This window comes from Cricetulus griseus, chromosome 4 (genome assembly GCF_003668045.3).
Source record: "Cricetulus griseus strain 17A/GY chromosome 4, alternate assembly CriGri-PICRH-1.0, whole genome shotgun sequence".
Classification (NCBI taxonomy): domain Eukaryota; kingdom Metazoa; phylum Chordata; class Mammalia; order Rodentia; family Cricetidae; genus Cricetulus; species Cricetulus griseus.
In genome coordinates this window covers 107,040,066-107,063,669 of record NC_048597.1, presented here as the reverse complement: position 1 = coordinate 107,063,669, position 23,604 = coordinate 107,040,066, and the positions used below count along the sequence as shown (strand labels likewise).

The following is a 23,604-nucleotide window of genomic DNA, read 5'->3' as shown; positions in this document are numbered from 1 at the left end:
ACAGCTGTGCAAAGCCACAATTTGATTGACAATCTAACATAGATTTTTTGCCATTTTGAGTTTATGCTGGTTCACCCTGCCCAATAAAATCAGATAACTCAACTCTACCCCCCAAAATCTTTTCTGTTTGTTCAGTACAGTGCTTGCTGTCTCTTATGGTAGACATGGCCCATCTGCCTAACTTTGAACACCCTGAACTTATGGATTGGACTAACATCTCTCTACATAAAGGCATCCCTATGTCCACACCGATGGAGACACTGAGACTCTGACTTCACATGAAGTGGCTGGGTGTCACAGGCTTCACTCTGTTCTCCTGGCTACATCCTATTCAGACAACTGTAAACATTATTCCACCCACTGGCCTGACCCAACTGATAACGATTGTGGGGACCAATCTACTCATGGAAGGAACTGGGCACTTCCTATATTGCTAAAAAGAAAACAAAACAAGCAACAAACAAGCCAGAAAATGGCAATAAAGCAGGGGAGATATGAAAACAGGTTAATGTTACAACAAAAATATCAGACTCATTGATGGTCTTCCTAAAAAGTGGGAAAAAACCCTATCTAATGACTAGAAATTTACATTTTATTTAGGAAAATATACTATTTGGTTCTCAGAAATAAACATGAAATTAAATGAAATGGAAACCTAGCATACAAAAGGGAGACATGGAAGCAAGAAGAGATAAGGAATCGAATCTAAAATTCTCTTTCTTCCTAAGTGGCAACTGGTGTTCAGATGGATTTCCTCCTGGACAGCAGGTTGATGGGCACAGGGTGACTGTCCCCAGAAACATGAAGATTGAATTAAAATGGAGGCGGCCTCTTAGCAAGCCCTATTTTTACATCTTGTTCCTTTATTAGAAATATAAACCAACAGTCATTTGTGTCTTTTTTTATTTGTCTTTTTGTATTTTTTAACAAATATTTTTGGTAGTTTGTCTGCAGTGTATTTTGATTCATAAAATAACCCTCTCACCTCTGAGCAGTTCTGTCATGGGTCCACTCTGCCTCCCTGTGGAGTCAGACTCAAATATCTGAAAACCTATCTGTCCTCAACTGCTTAAAAAAAAAACCCTCTAATATAAAACCCTCCCTTCCCAGCTTCTTAAACTGCTAGCTGGTATTTTGTGAGCCCCAGTCTGCCTCACTCAGTCCACTGGGAGCTCCCTCCATCCAGCTACTCTGCTGAGGGAGGGAAGAGAGGACACTGTCCAAGTTGGAGAAATGGCCAGAGCACTACACATTGTCTTGGAACTTCTCTAGGTAGGCTCTGAGTTCCTTGGACTTGCCCACATCTAGGTCTTGGCAGACCCACTTGATGTCATCGTCACTACTGAGGATGGAGTTCACTGTGGGGCAGCTGTCCTCAGGGGGGATGGTGAAGGTGGCAAACTTCACCTTCTTCATCTTGGAGGTGGGTGAGTTTGCGGGTTCCTGCCTGAGCTCCCTGCCCTGCCGCCCCTCAGAGCCTGGTGGCCTGTGGACCTGGCTCTGCATGTGCTTTTGGGAGCCACCATTGAGAAGCAGGTGGTTGCTCTCTTCACAGACTCCCAGCCCTCGGTCTATGATGGTCGTGTGTTCATCCTGGGGTAGTGACACGTCCCCAATGTTCTCCAGGAGCTCCGCCTCATTGCCCAGCCACACCCAGTCATGAGAGTGGGTCATGGATGCCTGGCCTTCCAGAGGCACCTGTTTGTGCCTATACTTGAAGGCAAAAGTGGCGCAGTTAATGAGAAAGACAAGGATGGCCAGGCAGAAGACCCCCAGCAGGGCGTACATCCCAATCTCCAGGTCACTCAGGCCATGGGCAGTCTGCATCAGACCATTCTCCTCCAGTGTGCTCCCAGCCTTGGGGAGGTCCACATGGGCTGGGAAGTTGGTGAAGTCTATGGGGATGCTGTGTAGCCTGGCCCCATCCAGCCTGCCACTCTTCCCCACTTTGTTATCCATCAGGGACTTGGCAGTGGTGGTGGCACTCAGCAGGGCCCCTTCCTCACGTTCCCCGGGAGAGTTGCCATGATAGCGTTCATCCTGGCCTGGGCGTTCCAGGTCCTGAATCTTCTGCCGGCGATCACTGGCATGGTTCTTTATTTCTTCCTCATCTTTATCTCCTGTCTGGCTGGAGTCAGTATCATCCCATCCAAACTTGACCCCCATGTGGCCGATGCCCACAGCCAGCACGCTCTTGCGTTTGGATTTCTGACAGGCCTCAGCAATGGACATATCCACTCGGAGCAGTGGGCCCTGGCCTTCTCCTTCAGCCACCACAGTGGGCCACCAAGGTGAGAGGGGCTGTGGGATGGACAGGACAGCCTCGTCCAAAGAGGTGGCAGTCAAGGAGAAGTCCTTGGTGTCATAGATGTCCAGGGGTGTCACTGATCCATCACTGAACTGGAGCCATGTGTTGACTATAGCTTCCTGCAGGGACAGAAACCATGAGAACCACTTGGGGGTGTGTACTTTATCTCCAGGGACCCATCCTAGAACACCAACAAAATAACAGGAAGGATGACATGGAGTCCTGATTGGGTACCAATGTACTGGGAAATCAAATATGCTTTCTATCAGAGAGATATCCTAACACAGCCCCAGCATAAGTCATGCAGAAAACACACACAGTCCTGAACCAGCTATTTGTTATCTGCCAATCACTTATTTCTGGGCTCCATTAGCTTTCATAGAACAATGGGGGCTTGTAGAGGTGAGAAAATAAGGCAGAAAATTCTGTCAGAGCCAAAGACCTGAAACTGGAAACTTTGGGCTAGGAATATGGACCAGTTGATAACATGCTTGCCTAGAATGCATGAAGTCTTGGGTTTGACTCCCAGCACTGCTTAGGCTAGGTAGTGCAGAACATACCTTTCATTTTAGCACCTGGGAAGGAGTTGGAAGCAGGAATATCATCCTGGGGTACATGAGACACTGTCTCAAAAAAGAGAAAGTCTCTCTTCTCTCCTGTGATAGCAAATCTTGATTGTCAGCTTCACTACATCCAGAATCAACAGAAGCCTTTGCTGTTGGACACTCTGGGAGGGATTTTCTTAATCAGATTATCTGAAGCAGGAAAACCCATCACCACACCTTTAGTGGCAGCCCAGATAAAAGAGCATGGAGGAAGGAAGCTTTGCTTTTGCCTGTTTGCCCTCACTCTTGCTGACAAGTTCATCTATCCTAGTGCTGCAGCTGTCATTAAATCCAACTTCAGGTTTCCAACATGGACTGAAGACCAGCAGCTTTCCAGAATCATTCAGAACTCCTGAGCCAGACTGTGACTGCAGAGACATCCAAGGTCATACATTGAACAACTACCAGGTTCTCTACCTATCCATCATAAGATGACCATTATTGGAGTACCTGGGCCACGGCCAGTAAGTCACTTCAATAAATTCCCTTTTGATGTAGATCTTCATTCTTTCTGTTCTGTTCTCTAGAGAAAACCCCAACTAACTCATCTATCCACTCTATTCTTCCCCCGGGGTCTTAAAGGTGCCTTTTGTGTTGTGGGGGAAACAGGAAAGCAAGATTATCTTCCCTTTGTACAACCCTGATGTGCTCAGACACACTCTTTGCAGGACAGTCTTGTAGACAGCAGTGACTTGCCCATGCCATCTCATCTCAGCTGCACTGGGACACAGCACCAAAGCTTGGGCCAGTGTCATGAGCTGAGTCATTAAGAAGACCTGTAATCATTCAGTCAAGGGCCAAACAGATACAAATACTCTTCCATTGTGGAGAACAGGGAAGGGAGTTTGAGAGCTCTTGGCCTGGAAGTGTCCTGGCTCCACCTTCATATGCTTGCTATGTTCTCAGTAATCACAGACATTGCCTACCAGACAGCCCAGGCACGATACAGTACAACGGTGGCCACAGATCCACCTATAATGATGCTCCAGGGCATTTCCTGCTGAAGCTCTCAGCACTGTAGACAGATCCTTAAAGTGTGGGTTCCCAGGACAAACCTGGAACTCTTGAGATTCTATTGGATAAAGGTTGGGAATCACAACGGCACATATGGAACTCAAGAGGATGCCCCCCTTGCAAAACGGATGACACTACAACAAGTTTAAGCAGTGTCTCACACCTGTCAGATTAGCAAGAAGTTAGCAGAGTCCTGTTGCGCTGGAGACCCAGGAATCAGCTACTGCCAAAGCTTCGTGGTCAGCCGTACCCAGAACAGCTTTGCTCAGCCTTTCCCTAAAGGCTCACTGTGGTGATCTTCCCTCATCACCAGACCAGTCCTGATTGTGGGAGCTTTTCAGGTTGCTCATCTGGCCACACCCTTCTTAGATCCTATTACTGCAGAAAAGGAGGCAGTGAGAGCCCCTTCACATATGACCAGTTGAAAAACCTATTTCCTCTCTGTCACTGGTGGAAATAAGAAATCTGTATTCAGTCTTGGACTGGTGTGACACTGCCTGTGTGCCACAGGGAGTATGCCACAGGGAAGGCAAGCAGAGAAACAGACTGGAAACTGGACCCAAGGGAACATCAAACCACATGGAGTGCCTTAGGAGCAGAGCAAGGTAAGGCAACAGCTGTACAGGCTCCCCTGATAAAAGCAAAACTTCATCTGTGGGTAGTGTGGCAGGTGTCACAAAAGATTGATAAACACACACACACACACACACACACACACACACACACACACACACACACAGGAGGTCTGTGGGAAGACTCAGTGGTTCAAATCACTGGCTGTGCAAGCCTGGCAGCGAGTTCAATCTCAAAAACCCACGTCAAGGTGAAAGGAGAGAGAACAGATCCCTTAAATATGTCCTCTGAATTCTACACATTCACTGTGGTATGTACGTGCACTCACATAAACACCCCCCCACACTCTACTACTACTACTAATTTAAAAACCAAGATTATCAGGTTAATGTTCCAGGAACAACTGGAAAAGACTGAATTAAAATAAACCAAGAAAAAAAAAAACCCAATCACTAATGAAATAAAATGGCAAAGGAGACATTAAAGCAGAAGCCACACTAGTAGCAGAGGTGAGCGTGGAAGGACAGAGATGTGTGGAGACCTACACAGAATTTCTAGAAATGGAAAAGTGAGCAGGGTGTGTTGGCAGAAGCCGGCAGTCTTTGGACTTGGGAGGTGGAGGCAGGAGGATCAAGTGTTGGAGGCCAGCTTTGTCTACATATGACCCCAATCTCAAAGAAAAGAATGGGGTTGAGGCAAGTGAGTAAATCACTTGGGATGCTGTGTACGTCAGAGGTGACATGTCTGAGGAGAGAGCCAACAGAGCCAACATGCTTCCTCAGGACTAGGAAGAAACAAAAGACAAGACAGGCAGATGGAGATGGATTAAGGAGACCAAGAACAGTCAGTGGTCCAGCTACAAGTTTCAGGAGGAAATCTGAATGAGGATGGCAACATTCAAGAACATTCTAGATGATGTTGACTGTCATCCAACATGAAGGCAAATGGCAGGAATGAAAGGAAGACTTTGGGTAATGCTGTTTGGACACCCGGATCTAGCTCTACCTGAAGGCATGAGTGCCTGCCCACAGGCTGCTCCATTCTGATTAGGTCAGTTGTGACTGAGTCTCTGCTATTTGGAGCAGAAAGCCTAGAGCAGAGCTCTGTAGAGTAAGGAGGACTGTATTTGCTGCCTTTACCCCTACCCCCAACCAGTTTTAAGGCCTAAGGGCCATTTTATTGGTGTCTGAGAGGCAAATGCACAAGCAAGTTGTAAATCTTGGCAGCTGCTGGGAAGAGGGATAGAGAAAAGGGGGAGAAAGAGACCCTTATCTTTTGGGTTAGCATCAGCAATGGAAGTCTGCAAGCAGCTATAAGTGGGGTGTGAGCTTTCAGAAAAAAAAAGAGAGAGAGAGAGAAAGCTCAGAGTGTGAGGACTGGTCATGCTTAGGATTTTGTCCAAAGATGAGGACAAAGAGGGTAAAGGGGAATAGTTATGCTTTTGAGTTAGTCTGCACTAACTTGAAATCTCACAATGGTGTGGAACAATTACCCTGCCACTCAGCAGCTGTGAGCTCAGCTTTCTACAGTCAATCTTGTATTCATCTTATTCATCTTTGCTCAAAGGCATCCTCTAGCTTTAGAACCTGAGTTCTTGCACAAAGCCAGAAACACCAAGGAACTAACACCCACCAGGGGTAGTCCTGGATGAACAATGGATAGGTAGTGTTACACTGAATCCAGCTACCTCCTTCTCTGAGCGCGGTACATCCCTGACCTTTTCCAGCCTGGCATGGTCTCTCCAGCAGCCTTGGTGGGCAAACTTGTCTTGATCAGTGACTGAGTGGGTGACATAGCTATAGAACCTGCCTTCCCTTCCTTGCACACTGTCTGCTTTGCCTGTGAGGGGCCTTCATTGTTCTTATAAACAAGAAGTTCTTGCTTCAGCCTCAGTTTGTGGGGAAACAGAAGTGAACAAAATGTGGCCCTATGCCTTTGGTTTCTAAACGTGGAGCTCCATCTGTGTCACCTAATAAGTCCCAGTCTCATACTTAACACCACCTACCAGAATCCCAGGTAACTCATTTATTTTTTCTTCTACCCAAGCTTAAAAATAAGTAAGGCTAATATTCTTCTGGATTTTCAGAAAGGAAGCTATTAATGACACACAGAGAAGCCTCTGCCTTTACTGTCTTAGGGCTGAGATAAATGCTGTTTATTGTGGCTGGCTTTTCATCTTGAATTAATTTTTCTTCCCACACCTGGATGGAGAAGTAAGTTAATATAAACTAAGCCCTGCTTGAAGGACAGACAGTTGGATTGAAACTTGAGGCTGGTCAGAGCCATTTCCATCAGCTCTGCCTTGTGATTGAGATCTGGTCCTTCTAGCGTCTCATTACAGCAAGGCTGGGAACTTCATTGGGGAATCCAACACGTATCTCCTAAGACGACAAATGCCAAGTGACTTCAAATAACACATGGTCACCAGTGATTTAGACCCTGCTTCTTTAGAGAGTCATGCCTGCAAATTGAAGATGCTCTATCTACGAGTCTCCTACATCTGGGCTGGGCGTCCAATTACTGCTGGTTGATGAAGACAGATGGGTCATGCTGGATGTGGGTGGTGGCTTTACCCTATACCCCAGAGGCTACAATGCCTGTCCATTCTATTCCATGGCCTGTTCTTAGCAAAGAGCTCCCGGCTTTTGACTTTTTTCTCTGTTCCTTTAACTGTCAACTTTTCTCTTTTCTTGTATGTATGAAGGTCAGAGGTTGATAGTGTATTCCTCAATCGCTCTCCACCTTAGATTTTGATACAGGGTCCCACTAATCCTGAAGCTTGCTGATATAGCTAGATTTATTGACCAATAAGCCTGGGATCCTACTGTCTCCATCTCCCCAAAGCTGGGATGACAATTGTGTATCCCTGTGCCTGGCTTTTTATGTGGGTTCTAGGGATCTGAATTCAGGTGCTCAAGCTTCCAGGGAAACGTTCTGCTGACCAAGCCACCTTGCCATCTTTTATTCTCTCCTTTACAAACCAGAGCACATCACAGCAATTCCTGCCTTCAGGGAGAAGGGCAGAGGAGCCACCAGTGTGGACAGAATATGGCTGGAATATATTCTTAGTCTCTCTAGTTGATGTTTGGGACTAAATTGAGGCAGCAACTGTCTACTGTGCTGGGCAGGATGGCTTTTTTGTTTGTTTTTTGAGACAAGGTTTCTGTGTGTAGACCTGGCTGTCCTGGAACTCACAGAGATCTGCCTGCCTCTGCCTCCAGAGTGTTAAAATTAAAGGCATATGTCAGCACCCCTTGGCTCAGGATGGCTTTTCAACGACATCTTGGTAGAGTTTCCAGAAGCTGGGCATGGGTGAAGGATGCCCTTCTCATCTGTGTCCATTGGTGCAATTGTCTATGGGACAGGGATAACTTCCTGGACTACCTAGCCAGGGGATGTGGATTTACAGCTTCCTTTAGGGTCACTGACTCATGCTGTTGGTGTCAAGAGGGTGTCAGAGCCTGGGGCAGACTATGTTGTGGGTGAGGGAGGTGGAGAAGTAGGGGAAGAGGAAACTGACAGCCACAAGGACCTGAGAGAGGTACCCCAACAATTATAATAACTGACCAAGAGATGGGGACTTCAGTCATCCACAGCAAGGATTTTGCTCCCAATCACAACACCCCTGAAAGTAGATCCTTCCTTCAATAAGAAGTCAGCACTGTGACACCTGGAAGTCAGGGCCCAGATGAACTTCCACAGAACTGGGACAATGTTGCAGTGAGTTGTTAAGCAATCATGATTGTTACACAGCAGCAGCTAGCTGATACACCCATGTATGCTGAGTACCGTCCCAGGGTCCTTCTTGGAGCCCACAGCAGGGATGATGTGGTCATGTGGATTTCATATAGCCTGTGTTACCTGTTTGCACCACTTACTCAGCCATATAGACAGGGGATTAGGCGGTCTGTGTCTGCTAGTAATGAAATTCTGCAAGACATCTGGGATTTTCTGGATTTTCCCTAGAAGTACCATACCTCCCTGGTTTTGTTCTGCCTTCACCTCTGATGGTCACTGTGTTCTGTCTCAGTAGTATGTCAACTCCCACGGACACTGTTTTGTTCCTATTATGCTATGTGAAGGACTGTAGCCCCCATTGCTTCCTGGTCAGGTCTAGAGCCTGTTGCCTATCTCCTCCATGGCAAGCCAAGCTCCTAGCATATCCTGCTCACACTGGTGTTTAATTGGAGCTTCACTGCAGCCTGCCAACTTCTCTAGCTGTGTCACCTGTGGGAGCCAGCTTTGATGCCAAGTGCCTGAACCAACATGGGGTCTGCCCTGGTGGTATCCTGAGGTCCCCACTGCCTCTGCTTTTAACAATGATGGGTAGTTACTGTCAGTCATGGAGGGAATGGTGACAGAGACAGTCTTTGTAGCACATGATAATTGATATTAGTTTAATTCTTAAACATGAGCTGAAGTGGTTCCCTCAAAGACTGAAGTCCTGTGGCTACCCAGGTTGGGCCCTCCTGGAGCTCTTCTCCTGAATCATCTTCAGTGCAGAAGTGTGTGGGACTCCATGTTCCCTCCTCTCTTTCTACCAGCTCCTAGCCTCCACTTACTTGCAATGGTAGTTGCTGTGAGCCTACCATGCTGTGCAAAGCATGGCCCTCATGCAAGTTACCCCGTAGTCCCTTTCCATAAGGTCAAAAGCAAACACAGGAGTGGAGTACACATTAATAGCAATTTCAGCAGTATAGCAAATGCATAATGGACGTGGCAGAAGAGGCAGAGATCAACAGGGTTGTAAGGATGGCATTAGTGAACAGAGAGGGGTTGAAACTATGGCTAGAAAGGAGCTAAGGCAGTGTTCAATGGGAGCGAGCCCAAGGGAACACAACTCAGACCAGCAGAACTGCAAGGGTAGAATCCCAGAAGAGCTTTGCAGGAGGGGGCATATGAAGCACATAGGACCTCCAGAGAGCTGGGGGCAGTGAACCAGGGACAGAGAGAAGGCAGGACTGCACCTGCTGGGGTGTATGGGCCCTGGAAGGAATGTGGGGTCATTAGAGTTGATCTGGTCTGCCTAGTGCTTCCTCAGCACAGGAGAGTGCATTGGGGTGGGAGTAGGAGAATGCTGTGGGAGTGGGGTCAGGGATGGGAATAGGGGGATGTAGGAGTGGGGATGCTATGGCAGTGGGGTGAGGGGTGGCAGTAGGGAGAGGGATGAGAGTAGGCAGAGAGTAGGAGTGTGAGGATGCTGTCAGCCATATTCTCCCCAGGAGCCACTGCAGGACGGACACATCTCTCCCTGTGTCCCAGAGGCTTAAGTGTGAGCTGAGCACTTGTGTTCCCTGTAACTGTGAACCTGGACACATCTCCTTCTCCTCTCTGTTGAGCCAGCCCCATGGCCTCCCTGCCCCATCTCAACCCCTACCTGTTTTGGGGCACGCAGCAACTCCTCAGCTGTGATCACAGCTGTGGTGGCCTTGTTGTTCTCTGTGATGGGGTGCAAGGTGACAGACAGCCCAGCCACCACCTGGACAGCCAAGTCTGTCACAGACACTTTGTCATCCAGCACGGTTACTGTCTTCTCTGCCAAGATGGAGTCGGACAGTGGGGACAACACCTGTGAAAAGATTGCAGGAGGTCCATGGGGTGCAGAAGAGCCACCACACCCATTTCCAGGCAGAGGAACCCCTCCTGGATTTCCTGCTCTACCCTAGATAGGCTAGAGGTACTGAACATAGAACACAAGGAGGCACAGGCTTCTGTCACTATCAATGTCTCCACACTGAGCTTTTGTGAGCAGCCAGTGCAGCCCTTCCCTAAAACTTTAGTTCTGTTGGTAAATGCAAATAAACACAAAACCCCATTCCATTTTAAGAAGGAATGGCCCCTTCTGTTTAGGTAACGGACCACTTGTACAGTGTACAACCTAGTTAAGTGGCTCGATGCATAAAGAGCTGCATGCAGACTGACTTGGTACAGTATGAATCAAATTCTAAGGCATCTATGGATCAACTGGGGATAACAGAAGTATATCACTGCCCCCTCCTTCCTCCCATCACCACATTGCATCTCAGTGGAAAACCACCCTTCCTTATCCCACAAGCCCAGAAGGGTTGGGCTGGAGATGGGCAGTTGAATTGATGGAACATTTACCATGGTATTAGTAATCTCCATGACATTCTAGAAGGGTAGTGAAAGTCAGGTGGGACTTAAGGGGTAGAGGAAAGCTACCCCTGTCCATCATCTGTCCAGAACCAAGCATCCTATACATTCTTTTGATTGATATGATATAGAGTTCATTGAATACACAAGATAACAGTGTGGAGAAGACAGGTGGGTAAACCCAGGCTTCCCCTTGGATTTGCAGCAGCAGAACATACAGAGCAAGTCTCATGCAAGGGTATAGAAGCTAGTGTGGAGAACTGTGTGGGAGGTGGGGCTGGCAGGAATATGGGTGCAGCCCTTGAGGTGGGCTCCCGTGGATGAAATGGGACTGGAAATGGAAGGGCTGGTACAAGTCCAACTCCTGTTCCCATGTCACCCTCTGGAGCCATCATGGAGAAAATGAACTGGTCACAGTGACCTGCCTCACCCCCAGGGAACCCCTAGTTCCAGGAAGAATGGTACAGGCCAAGGACACAGAGCCCCTGAGTCCCTGCTTCCTACCTGGATGGTGGTCATCCCAACTTCCCGCCCAACCAGGACCCTGCTGTCCTGCAGGGTGGCTATGTGCGGGGACTCCAGCTTCATGAAGTCAGCCACCAGGTGGGTGATGTCAAATTGCCAGTCTGGACTGAGGAGGTGACTCAGCTGGCCCCAGGGCCCAGCACCCTCCGACACAAACTGGGTGAGGACGCGCACCGTGGCATGCTGGAACTGCAGGGCACAACCCCGGCCTCTCTGCTCTTCCTCTTCTTCTTCTTCACTGTCCCGAGTGGGCCTGTGTGGGAGGAAAGATGCTGTCAGACATGTAGAGAAGCACAGAGCATCACAAGGTGGCAGGTGTGTGCCTCAACCTCAGAAGACAATGCTCAGGATGGGGGTCTCAGCCTGCCCCGGGAGCCTAGGATCCATTTCTGGGCAGTGCAGAGGCTTGGGTGCATTGCCTGGCAAATGAAGGACAGCTGGCCTTTCGTAAGCTCACATGGCCCCATAAGCAGCCACTAGTCAATTTGTTTTTATTTTTCAGGCGTGTGTGTGTGTGTGTGTGTGTGTGTGTGTGTGTGTGTGTGTGTGTGTGTGTGTGTGTGCATGGGCATGTATATGCGTGTGGAACCAAATGACAACATCAAATGTCACCCTCAGACACATTGTCTGCTTCTTTTAAGGCAAGGTCTTTTATAGATCTAGAACTCACTCATGGATTAGGCATTAAAGCCCCATCCCTTTCCCCATCCCCACCCTCACTGAATTACAAGCTTGTGCCACCATGTCCAGCAGTTTTTTTTTTTGTTGTTTTTGTTTTTTGTTTTTTGTTTTTTGTTTTTTGAGATGGGGTTTCTGTGTATAACAGTCCTGGCTGTCCTGGAACTCACTTTGCAGCCAGGCTGGCCTTGAACTCACAGAGATCCACCTGACTGTGCCTTCCAAGTGCTGGGATTAAAGGCATGCACCACCACTGCCCAGCCCCAGCATTTTTTTTTTTAAATGTAGGTTCTATAGATGGATCTCAGGTTCTCCTGTTTTCACAGCAAGCACTTTACTGAATTATCCCCTTAGGACACCAGTTACTTTTCCTCAAGTATGCTAACTTGTTCTTCAAAATGAAGGGATCCTGGGGGGCTTTCTGGGAACCAAACCACCTGACAGTTTGTGACAGAAAAGTACAAGCAATCCTCCCTCAGCTGAGATGTGCTCATTCAGGGAAAACTGATCCAAAGTCCTGTCTGTGACAACCCAGGGTCACACAGAACTGTCTGTGGCTTTCTGCAATAGGAAGCCCCTGCACCAGTGTGAACATAATCACGGTCTCACATGAAATGCGGTCATCATGGAGAATGAAGATCAAGTCTCCATTTAACTTGAAAAACTGAAGCCACCCCTGCCCACTGGGGGTTGAGGGGCCGGAAGAGCCAGCAGTCTACTGTTGTAAAGGAGTCATTTCTACACAATGGATACAGACTTCCATGTATATGAGTACAACTTGGGTTCAAGACCTGCCCCTCAGCCATGTGTGGACATAGCCAGTGGATGTGGGGCTGTGGCCTCCAAACAGTATGCTGTCAGGGAGATCTGGGCCATAGGAACACCAGCTTCTACTGCATCCTGGGTCCTGCCTGGGTCTCTTCAGTGGGATCTGTGAATCAAGTTGGTGTTGTTGGGGTTGGTGGCATCTTCCCACCCCTGGCTCACCTCTTGCTGGCCACGATAGGAACCCGCCAGCCCTTAATCTGGCTGAGTTCTGTGTCAGAGACCTCGATTTGCAGGGGAAGCCGTGGAACCCACACAGTGATGTGCAGGGGTGCGCTCAGGTGCTGGTAGGTGAAATTTACCACAGAGTCCACCTTGCCCTTGATCTCTTTGCCATTGACAAAGACATAGTCACAGTGATCTGACACCTGTGAAGACAGAGAGAGAGAGAGGATGGAGGTCACATGGCTGTGCTGACAGTCCACATTCAGTTTGTTTTTATTAGCATGGTGTGTGTGTGTGTGTGTGTGTGTGTGTGTGCACAAAAGCCAAAAGTCGATGTTGGGTATCTCCAGTATCACTTTCCATCTTACTTTTGTAGACAGAGTCTCTCGAGCCAGAACTCATTGATTCAGCTAGGTCGCCTGGCCAGCAAGCCTGTGTGTCCTCTTGTAGTGCTGGGATTACAGGCTTGTGCCACCATGCCTAGTTTTTATAAGGATGTGGGGAATCTAAACTCAGGTCCTCATTCTTTCTCGGTGAGCACTTTATAGACTGAGCATCTGCTCTGCCTCCCATTTGTTCTACTTTATTGCAAAGTGCACTTGCTTCCGGTACAGAGTCCAAGACAAGGATTCAGTGGCATTGGCTTAATGAGAAACTGAACCTAGGGAACGAGAGTGAAGAAGCAGACCCGGGTATGCAGAGGAAGAGAGAAACCAGGGAAAAGATGCACCTGCTGCTACCGGATGCCTCACCCAGAATTGCCCATCTCATAGGTAAGAAGCACAGTATTTTCCAGTTCCCAGCTCCCAGGCTGAGGGTGCCTTTGCTGGGAAAGAAAGCAGAGAACAAATTGAGGTAAGAACTTCCAAGCTCCAAGTAAACTTGAATCTTCTGAGAACTGTAGCTGAGGCTGAAACCTGGGTGTGCACTGGGCCTGTGGTGGCTACCAGGAGCATGTTGTCTGCTCAGAAGGTAAACAGCTCCAGTCCCCTAGGGCCCAGCCTCCAAGAATGCCAAGGGGTCTGGCACCTTTCCCGCCATGCCTTCTCATAGTCTCTGTACCCCTCCCCTAATCACACAGCCACATCAGTCATCTATGGTTCTCAGTTTTTTTTCTAGGGACACACGTCCACCCTAGTTTGCCTGGGCTGAGAATGCCAAGAGTCCCTGGGATGCTACTCCACCCAGAACCTCTGGGATCTTTATATGTGTTCTACCACTGCTCTCATGAGAGTGGTGGGATACTATGGATGACTTCCTGCTTTTCCCTGAGTCCTCACCTTTTCTCTTCCCCTTCCTTCTCCCTGGGTCCCTGTCCTCTCCTTCCTTTGCCTTCCCTCCCCTTTCCTTCCATTTCTGCTTTTAGAAGCCTTGGTCCAAAGAAGAAAAGAAAAAGGCAGAGAAAACAAGGATAGCAACCTGGCCTTGTGCTCCAAAGGCAATGATGCATTCATGCACGTTCTACAGCCACACTCCATTTCATATCTTCAATGAAGCCCAGTGAAGTGAGGAGGCAGCAGACACACCTATCCTTTGAGGCAGGAATAATGAGTGCCAAGGTCAGTGGCTATGTGCATGTGACTGATAATGGACATCTCTGGGAGCCATAAGAAGAAGATTAGACCAGCTGTCCCCTCCCCCAGTACCCAAGTAATAGTTAAATCCCCTGGCAATCAAACCAAAGTTCTATCTGTGCCATTCTAATGAACTGAAAATAGAAACCAAGTTGAGTTATAGAGAGCCAGCTTGACTCATCTTACACAGCCAAGCTTGTGGGATATGATTTAAATTGGCTCCATTGAAAAAACTGTTACATTCATGATGGAAAAAGTACATTATGCTCATTTTCCATTATTTGGCCCTTATGGCAGCTGCTCCTGAGGTGGAGGCTCAGCAGAGTTGGCAATGATTAGGGGGATAGAGGAACACATGGACAGATAGATAGATAGATAGATAGATAGATAGATAGATAGATAGATAGATAGAGTAGATGAACTGATGATCGATAGACAGGTGGATAGGTGGATAAATGAGAGGATGGGTGGGGGTGGATGGATGGATGGATGGGTGGGTTGGTGGGGGAGTGGATGGAAGAATGGGTAGGTGCGTGGGTAGGTTGATGGACAAATGGGATGATGGATGAATAAGTAGAGGGACAGATGAAAAGGACAGATGGAAAGATGGATTGATGGATGGATGGATGGATGGATGGATGGCTGCTTAGTTAGATAGGTGGATTTGGGTGGAAGGATTGGAAGATGTATGGGTTTTTGACTAGGTAGATGGAGAGAAGGATAGATGGGTAGATGGCTAGGTGGATGGATGGATGGAAGGATAGATGGATGGGTAGGTAGATGTACAGGTGGATTGATGGGTAAATAGAGGAGCAAATATATGTATGTATGGACTAATAGCCTGTTGGTTGGACAAATGACTTGAAGGATGGAGGTAGAAATGTGTATGAATGAATAGATGGAAGGGTGGGGATATAGAGAAAGACAAAAGAATGAAGATGAGATAATAGATGAATAGACAGAAAGATAAAAATAACTGGACAGGTGGCTGGAAGGATGAACAGATAGATAGGTAGACAGATATATAGGTGGATGGATGGAAGAACAAACATTACCCTTTTATGGGCACACCTGCTTCAAGACAGCCAAGACAATTGAGGGGAAAGAGCGAGACCCTAAAATGAGATGGAAGCAACTGTGGCACATATACAAGAATTTAATCTGAAAATTTCCAGCAAATTCTTAACCTTTCTAGGTCCACTGACTCCAATGAGAATCTACTTAGAGATGATTTGTACTGGCAAGACCCACACATGTGCAGTTTGCCAACCATTTCCAAGCTAATGATGTGAGCCACATGGCACCACACTGCACTCTAGCTGTCATTTGCATATCTGTCTCCTACTGGACAGTGTCCTCTGGATGAGCAGAGCCCCACCTGGGTATCTGGACCTGACCAAATAACACCCTGTGTGGAGCAATAGCTGTTGTGACAGTCCCCCCTGTTCTTTCTGCAGAAGGACCATGTATGGCTACTCTGGGCCCCACTTTCATCTCTTCTGTTTGCAGGGCAGATGGTGAGGGTTGGGCAGAGAGAATTCTCTCCATCTGCTGGGGACTGGCATGGAGCAGTTGGGAGGGGCCACAGGAAGGGGTCTTTTCATTCACCGGTCAAGAGTGGTTTAAAACAGTTTCCACACTGTGTGAGGACGAGAAGCAATTTCAGCCATTGTCCCAGACTTATCATTAGCATGGAAACAGTGTCCCAGATCGGGGAACATATTAGCATAATAGCCAAGCATAGAGTCTATCACTAATCACATCTTTAATCAATGTTGTAATTTACAGACCATTGACTTTCCTCATTTATTACCTTTCTGCACTCGGGTGGGTGGGAACCTTGCCTCTCCAGAATATATAAGTGATTAGGAGGAACATCAAAGGTACAGAGGTGCTACACACGATAGAGCCATCGTCCCTACTGTTCCTGATGGTGTCACCTACGTCTGGGGAAGTCTCCAGATGAATTAATCATGTCCTAAGTGGCTGGCAGTGGGGATGAGGGTACCACACAAAATGAACAGGTTCTCTTACAAAAAGTAACTGATCCCTGCAGGAATGTTTCCAGCCCATTGGCTGTGTTTCTCGGAATCTTTTCATCTCTGTCAGCGGGCTGCGCATGTGGACTGAATGCTTGGTGGGCAGTCGGGCCAGAATTAGGCACCTGTCCATGAAGACCTGGATGGAAAGACTAGGTTGTGGAGTACATAGGCAATTGTTTTCTTTTGATGTCCTGCAGGGGTTTGTATTTTCTGACGCTACTACTTGCCTCCTGGGGGAAACCCTGGGAGTCAGTTTCCATGGAGAAAGCATAGATCCCCACTGCCAACCATTGATGTCTAGGGAGCTCTCATCTAGACACTAGGGACTTTAAGGATTTATGGACACATGGCCTGTGGAATCCACCACAGCCTCAACTTTTGAGGACTGTGGTGGGACCATGCTCTCATATCTCAGAGTCTTCTGGGACCACTCTGAGAATCAACTCCTTCAAATGATACAGCTACACATCTTCTATCCCTATTGTGTCTATCATTGTTCTAAACACTAATTACAATGCTTTAAATGCCATCTCCAATAACAGCCTATCTTCCAATATCCAACTGTTTTCTTCCATGTCTCTGCTGGAGGCAGTCTCACAACCCTTAGCCCTGTTCAGCCTCCTTGTCAAAATAAGATTACATAATGCACATTTCAAATGCAGCAAATTCAATAATCAGACTCCTGGCCTAATTCCTTTCTATTTTGGTGACTGCCACTGTGTATGAGTAGAATTCAGGCATAGGGAAATCAAAATTGCCTTCTGGATATCCCCGAACTCATGAGCCAGCTCTGTACATATAGAATGTCAATGGCTCCCGTGCAACCAGATCTCATTTCCCACTTGCAATATGACCTTCCACCACTGCTGCAGAAACCTCATGGGATCTTGGCACACCGACAGCATCCTATTTTGCCGATGAGAACCCTGAAGCCTGCTGAGGAGGGCAGCTTGCCCACAGCAGAGAGGACGAATTCCATTTTTAGCCACAAGTTCAGAGCTCACCCACACTGTTCCAACCCTGAACGTTAACAGACACTAACATGAGACTGTGGCTTTGACCCAGCTGTCCATCCTGCCACATGGCTCTCTGGGTCATTTCCATTGTTGAGGTGGCAGGGAAAGGCAGGCATAGGGAGGAGCCGCTGATTGACAAGTGTAGTGTGGACTTAAGCCAGGCCGGCAGCATGCCGGAACCCTTCCTAAGGCTTCTCTGGCCCTTGTCCATTTGATCCACCCCAGGCCAGTCTGCTTGAACAGGCTGTGCCTTTCTGAGCTCAGGCAAAGGACAGATGGTCAGGAAAATATAGTGTGAGCCGAAGGGAGGAAGTGGGTGAAGATACAGGCAGGGTTGGAGGAGATGATGCCTGCCAGAGCAACAGTGTGGTGGGAGGTGAGTGAATTTTAAAGCATGCTCAGAATTCACTTCATCCCAGAACATGGTTATGGCCGATGGACATGGGGTCTTTGCAGATGACATTAGTGAAGGAAGAGACCTCTGTGGCTTAAACATGGCTTAGATCTTCAGTTTGTACCCCAGGACACGATTAATGTTTTTCATCCTAGACCCCTTCTAATCTCTGTAAAAGCCCTTACCTGATGGGCAGACTCCTTGCCCTGTCATCACTTCCACTGCTGCTTCTAAGTTCTCTTTGTCCCAGCTTCTGGCCCCTTCTAAAAATCATGGTGGTCACGATGGGGGGAGCGCTGAAGCTGGCAGATACTGTGGAAGAGGCCAGGGCTGCCTGTCAGTACTCTGAAAGGCTCAGTGACATCCTCCCATGCCAAAGGATGGGTGCACCCTAAATGTCGACTGTACTGACACTGAGAAACTGAGTTTGAATAAGGTATCTATGCTTTTAAGTCAAGCACTTTGCCAACCTGTCTTTCTCTATGCCTCCTCACCTAGCTCTTTTAGCCTTGGAGGCTTGTCTATATCACATGGGTCTTGGGAGCTCTATGGATGAGACATGGATACTGAGTGTCACTCAGAAGGTAAGTGACAGAGCAAAGGTGGGGCAGGGTCTCTATCTAACTCCAGCCTCCACACTAACGCATCACATAGGACACTGTCAGGACATGAGCGACACCCCAAAGAACACTGGTGTCTGCCCAACACTGGGCAACTGCCTTAACCTCAGCCCTGCTGACTAGTGCTGTCAGATGTGTCTTATAGGAGGTTTAGGAATATTCTCTGTATCCCTAGATTTCAGTGGTGCCAACCCTATGTATCACAACCTAACTGTCTCAACTATTGCCTGATATCCTCTGGGGGGAAAGATGACATCTAGCAGAGCCACAGATCCAAGACCACCAAGCAGCAGTGATGCTTTATTCCTGGAGCTTTGTTAGACCTCAGAGTAGCACTGGGAGGGAGGAGCAACATCCCCAAAGGCACAGAGGAAACAATGGGGGCCAGTGAGATAACTCAGTAGGGAAAGGTGCTTGCCACAGAAGCCTGGCTGACTGAGTTCAATTCCCTGGAACCCACATACAGGTGGAGGGGAGAACTGATCCATTAAGTTGTCCACTGACCTCCAAACACACGTATTGGCATGTCAAAATAATAATTAAAAAACAATGGAGGCTCCATAAAGAGCAGAGGAGGCTGCCGATGTGGCTTAGTCACAATTGAAATCACATGGTAGGAATTCTAGAGTTGGGTGAACCCAACAGAGAAGTAGCTTCTTAAACTTTCAAGTGAGGACCCCAGATCCAGCAAGGGTCATGGCTGAGCATCATCACTGCTGGAGCAGGGTACAGGGCCTCTAGATTCTGGGAACTGTTTTGCACTTTGACCCCTTCCCTCCTCATGGAACTAGATGGTTATTTTGCCTTTTTTGCAACTTGCTCTTTTGGGTTTTGAGACAGAGTTTCACTCTGCAGCCCAGGCCAGACTAAAATCCACAATGTAGCCCATGCTGGCCTCAGAGTTGTGGCAATTCTAACTCATTCTCTTAAATGCTGGGATTACAGGCATAAGCCACCACTTTGCTTTTAAGGACGAAGAGCCTGGTCTACAAGGAGCACACATGGGGGTCATAATATTAGTATGTCCCCCACAGCCTCGTATATACTTGGTCCCCAGATGGTGGTGCTTTTGTAAAAGGTTGTAGAGCCTTTAGGAGGTGGAGTCTGACCATAGAAAATGGGACATTGAGGGCTGGCCTTGAAAGTGTTGGCCACGTCTGCTTTCACCATAAAGGACTATATTCCCTGAAGCCATGAGCCAAACAAGCCTTTACCCCCAGACATCAGGACCCAGAAGCAAGAAACACAACTAATACCAGTTTAGTAAGGAAGTGTGTTTTCCTCTGTGGGAGGAAGTTTGCCTCCATCCTGCTTGGTAGGTTTTGCCCCCTGAAGCCAACACAAATCTGTGAATCAAGAAACTTTGGGCTGTTACTAAAGACTTTTGCTCTCCTGAGGCCTCATCGCCTGTGAAATAGTAATAATTTCAGAAAAGTTTGCTGTCAAAGGAACCCGGGGACAAACTGAGGCTATCACCCAAGGGGATTGTTCCTGTGTCTGGGAGCCTGAGCAGGGATCTGGTTTCACAGGGATCAAGCTACTTTCTCATTTCCTGTACCCCGAGTTTGTAGCTTGGTCCCTGTGATCCACTTATTGAATTTATGCCTGGAGGTCATAACAGGCCACAGGGAAATCCTACAAATGCCTCCAATCATCAACGTATCACTGCTGGTCCCTAGCAATCTGTGGCCATAGGAGCACCCGGAAAAGACATGCTAGGCTATGGACTGAGGTTGCACCCTTAGGGAGCCCATCAGGGGCATCCCAGAGCAGGTACAGACAGCCCTGGTGTAAGCTGGTGCTTAGTGTCACATATGCTCAACTGTCCCTGACCAGGAGGTCACCTTGTTCAAAGTCACCCCACCTCAGCACAATGCCTGGACAGCCCATTTCTGCATCCATTGATGTTGGTCTCTTCCATTGGTGGCCAGGCTCCACCAGGGCAGGCCCACACTGTTTTATTTACCGTTATCTCTGTGTCTCAGGACAGCAATCAATCTTCACTGAATGAAGTAGCCTGTGATTTATGAAGACACCAACTGTGCACTGTCAATGCTCATATGATTCAAGGATCAAATAGAACAACTGCAGGCACATGATCCATGCCATGTCACTGGCTGTGAGACAGCTTTATTTCAAAGGTAGGAGACTAGATTCTTTGTGATGCCACTGAGACATTGACAATACAGATGTGGCATCCTTCTTCTTCCCCAACCCTTGTTCTGGGTGTCTGTTGGCTAGCTGCTCACTGTCCTTCTCCAGTGCTCTGACCCTTCATCTCCCAAAAGTACATCAAGGTAGATATGAACTCTAGGTAATTGTATGTGAGTCCATGAGAGCCCAAATAAAAGGAAATCCAATATTTATTGGGGAACACTCACGAATAACAATAAGGTAGACAGTTGCTTCTGCCCTGGGGTCAATGGAAGCTGTGTTCAGATCTCTGACCACCACAGAAGAGAGTGAGAGAGACTCCTCCTTTTTAATAAGAGATCACATCCACACAGAAACCATGCCCTAAGACCAGTTCCCCCAAACCATTGGTGGAATGAATTCCCACAACAATGAACATTTGAGGTCCTTGCTGGCAGATGCTGGGGTGCTGATGAAGCTACACGTGGGGCAGAGAGTGGACAGATCACCCCTCACTCTTGGAAGACTTTTACCAGGCCTGCTGGCTTGCTTTCCCTTCTCAACACCTCCAGGTGCGGGGTGGGTGGGGGATCCACAGTGCACAGTGCCAGGAATCAGGGGAGATAAGTGCAAGAAGCTGCTGTTACTATGAAACAAACTATGACTGAAAAGCCCTTGTGTATGTTGAACATATTTATACATACTTACGTATAAGTGTGTGCATATCATATACATATGGAAGAAGCCACAAAAGGAACCTGGGACACTGTCACACAGATTATCTGGGGCCCATAGAAATTGGCTTGAGTGTGTGTGTGTGTGTGTGTATACTATATGTCCATGTGTATATGTCTGTGATTAGATTATATGTGTATGTGTGTATGCCTGTTAATAGATTATTTGTGTGCACATGGATTATGTGTGTCCGTGAGTATACTGTGTGAATGCACGAATTATGTATATACATGTATGTCTATCAATAAGACTATGTGCGTATATGTGTGTACATTCTGTGAATAGATTATATGTCTGGATGCATGTCTATGAATTGATTATATGTGTGTATGAGTGTGCATATGTGTCTGTGAATAGATTATATGTGTGTGTATGTGTGTGTAGTGCATGAGAGTGCAAAGGGGACTAAGCGGGGGAAGAGATCTAAAGGGAGGGGAACAAAAGAAGTTGAGGAAATCTGTGTGACCGGAAGGCAAAAAGGAAGGCTACTTAAAGTGACAAAGAAGACCGGCTAAGGGGTAGGAGGATAGGAGATTTGGGGAGGAGTGGATAAGAACAGGTGTAACGCCACATACATATGAAAATAGATAATATAATATGGAAAATAGGTAAGGAATCCCATTACCTTTTATGCTAATTAAAAATAATTCTAAAGAATTAAAAGGTATTCTAAAGAGCTCATGGGGGGAGGGGCGGTGCTGGAGAGATGGCTCAACTGTTAAGGGAACTGGCTGCCCTTACAGAATACCAGAGTTTGGTTCCCAGCACCCACATGTTGGCTTGCAAACCATTCATAACTCCAGCTCTAGGGGATTCAATACCCTCTTCAGGCCTCTTTGAGCACTCACATACATGAATAAACATAGTTAAAAGTAAAATCTCATATTAAAAAGTCCGTGATGAAAAATAGTATGGCTGGCTTGATGCCATTCTTACAAATAAGTGTGACTATTTGTGTAGAAGAAACACTGCTTTGCACATGTTAGACCTGGGAATAGCCACACTCCCCACAGGGCCAAGTTGACAGATTGGACAGACTGACCCAGACAGGAGGCAACAGGGTGTGGTAGCCCCTGTCTGATTGGCAGGTATCTGTTTAAGGGACCCTGCCTTGAGTGCTTGGATGGGGGAACATGGATCCATGTGTCATATCTGCTTGGCTCTCCCAAGATGCCAGAGAACTTCCAGACTTGTGGTCAGTTATTGACCATTACACAAGGCCTGAGTTCCCCAGAGCCAGGGTTCTTCCCCCAAGACACTATCAGCCACACACTCACATGTCTTGGACCCTATCTGTGCCCATTTATGAGATGGTGTTCAAGATACGGGTTTAGGAAACAGCTGGAATGGTGGCTGCTTTATATCTGACCCAGGAACCCCATTTTGTCACATAAAGTTATGACAGTGTGATTTGCCAGGTCACACTTAGGTGAAAACATCTAGACCCAACCTCTTGTACATGCTACAGAATGGGCACTGGTCACTTGTGCGCTCCCACTTCTCCTCACAGTATGCTGAATGGCACACAGGAGTTCTGCAGGACTAGCACCTGAGTTCCACAGATGAGGCTAGGAGATGAACCTAAGCCCTGGAAAAGAGCACAGGTCCTGCGGATATGAGCCCAGGACCCAGAGGGAAGAGCTAAGTTCTGCAGATAGGGCTGACTGCGGGGACTCACTCCTACACTAAGGCTGCCCGCTCCACACCTCCCCCAGTTCTTGCTGATTGGACACTGTGCTCTGCTGTGTCAACAGCCAGGGGATGGCCACCTCCTGATTCATTCCGGGAGGCAATTTTCATTTGAACACACTTATTTCCCCAAAGATACTGATTGCATTCCTGGAAATATCAGCTACGGACTCCACGTCACTGCCCCTTATGTGAAGTTAAAGGTTGCACTATGTGTAACCACAGTGGCATTTATTTCTGGATTTGCTTCCCACCTGGCTTTCATAGGCTGAGAGTGGATTCTGCCTCCAGAAAATGGAGCGGATGTGGGATGGACCTCCCAAGAAGTTGCTGCCCATCCAACTGAGATTTCGTGTTGTTCTGTCAACATCTCTCATGCTCTACCCCCTACCAACCCAGCTCAGTGGCAACCTCTGCTCTCAGCTTCTCTGAATTCAGCCCAGAGAAAATTTGGGAGGTCTCCTGAACTGTGTGGGGTATTGTTGAATGTAGTGAATAATCACGATTAATTTGAAATTTTTCTAAAGGAAGAGATAAGTAACAGTGGTGTGAGTTAATGCATGGGTTCTTAGCCTGTCAGAAGCATTTATAGAT

At 47.6% G+C, this 23,604-nt stretch overlaps 1 protein-coding gene across 1 annotated transcript in view; it reads right to left on the bottom strand.

Moving 5' to 3' along the window:
- Window positions 1–1,245: 1,245 nt before the first annotated feature.
- Window positions 1,246–23,604, bottom strand: part of Tmem132c (transmembrane protein 132C) — a 287,785-nt gene continuing 265,426 nt past the window's right edge. Inside the window, exons 6-9 of the mRNA XM_027413858.2 lie at window positions 12,805–13,010; window positions 11,119–11,392; window positions 9,878–10,069; window positions 1,246–2,427 (exon numbers count right to left, since the gene is read on the bottom strand). Coding sequence (XP_027269659.1) covers window positions 1,246–2,427; window positions 9,878–10,069; window positions 11,119–11,392; window positions 12,805–13,010 — 1,854 coding nt within the window. The remainder of the gene's footprint in view (window positions 2,428–9,877; window positions 10,070–11,118; window positions 11,393–12,804; window positions 13,011–23,604) is intronic.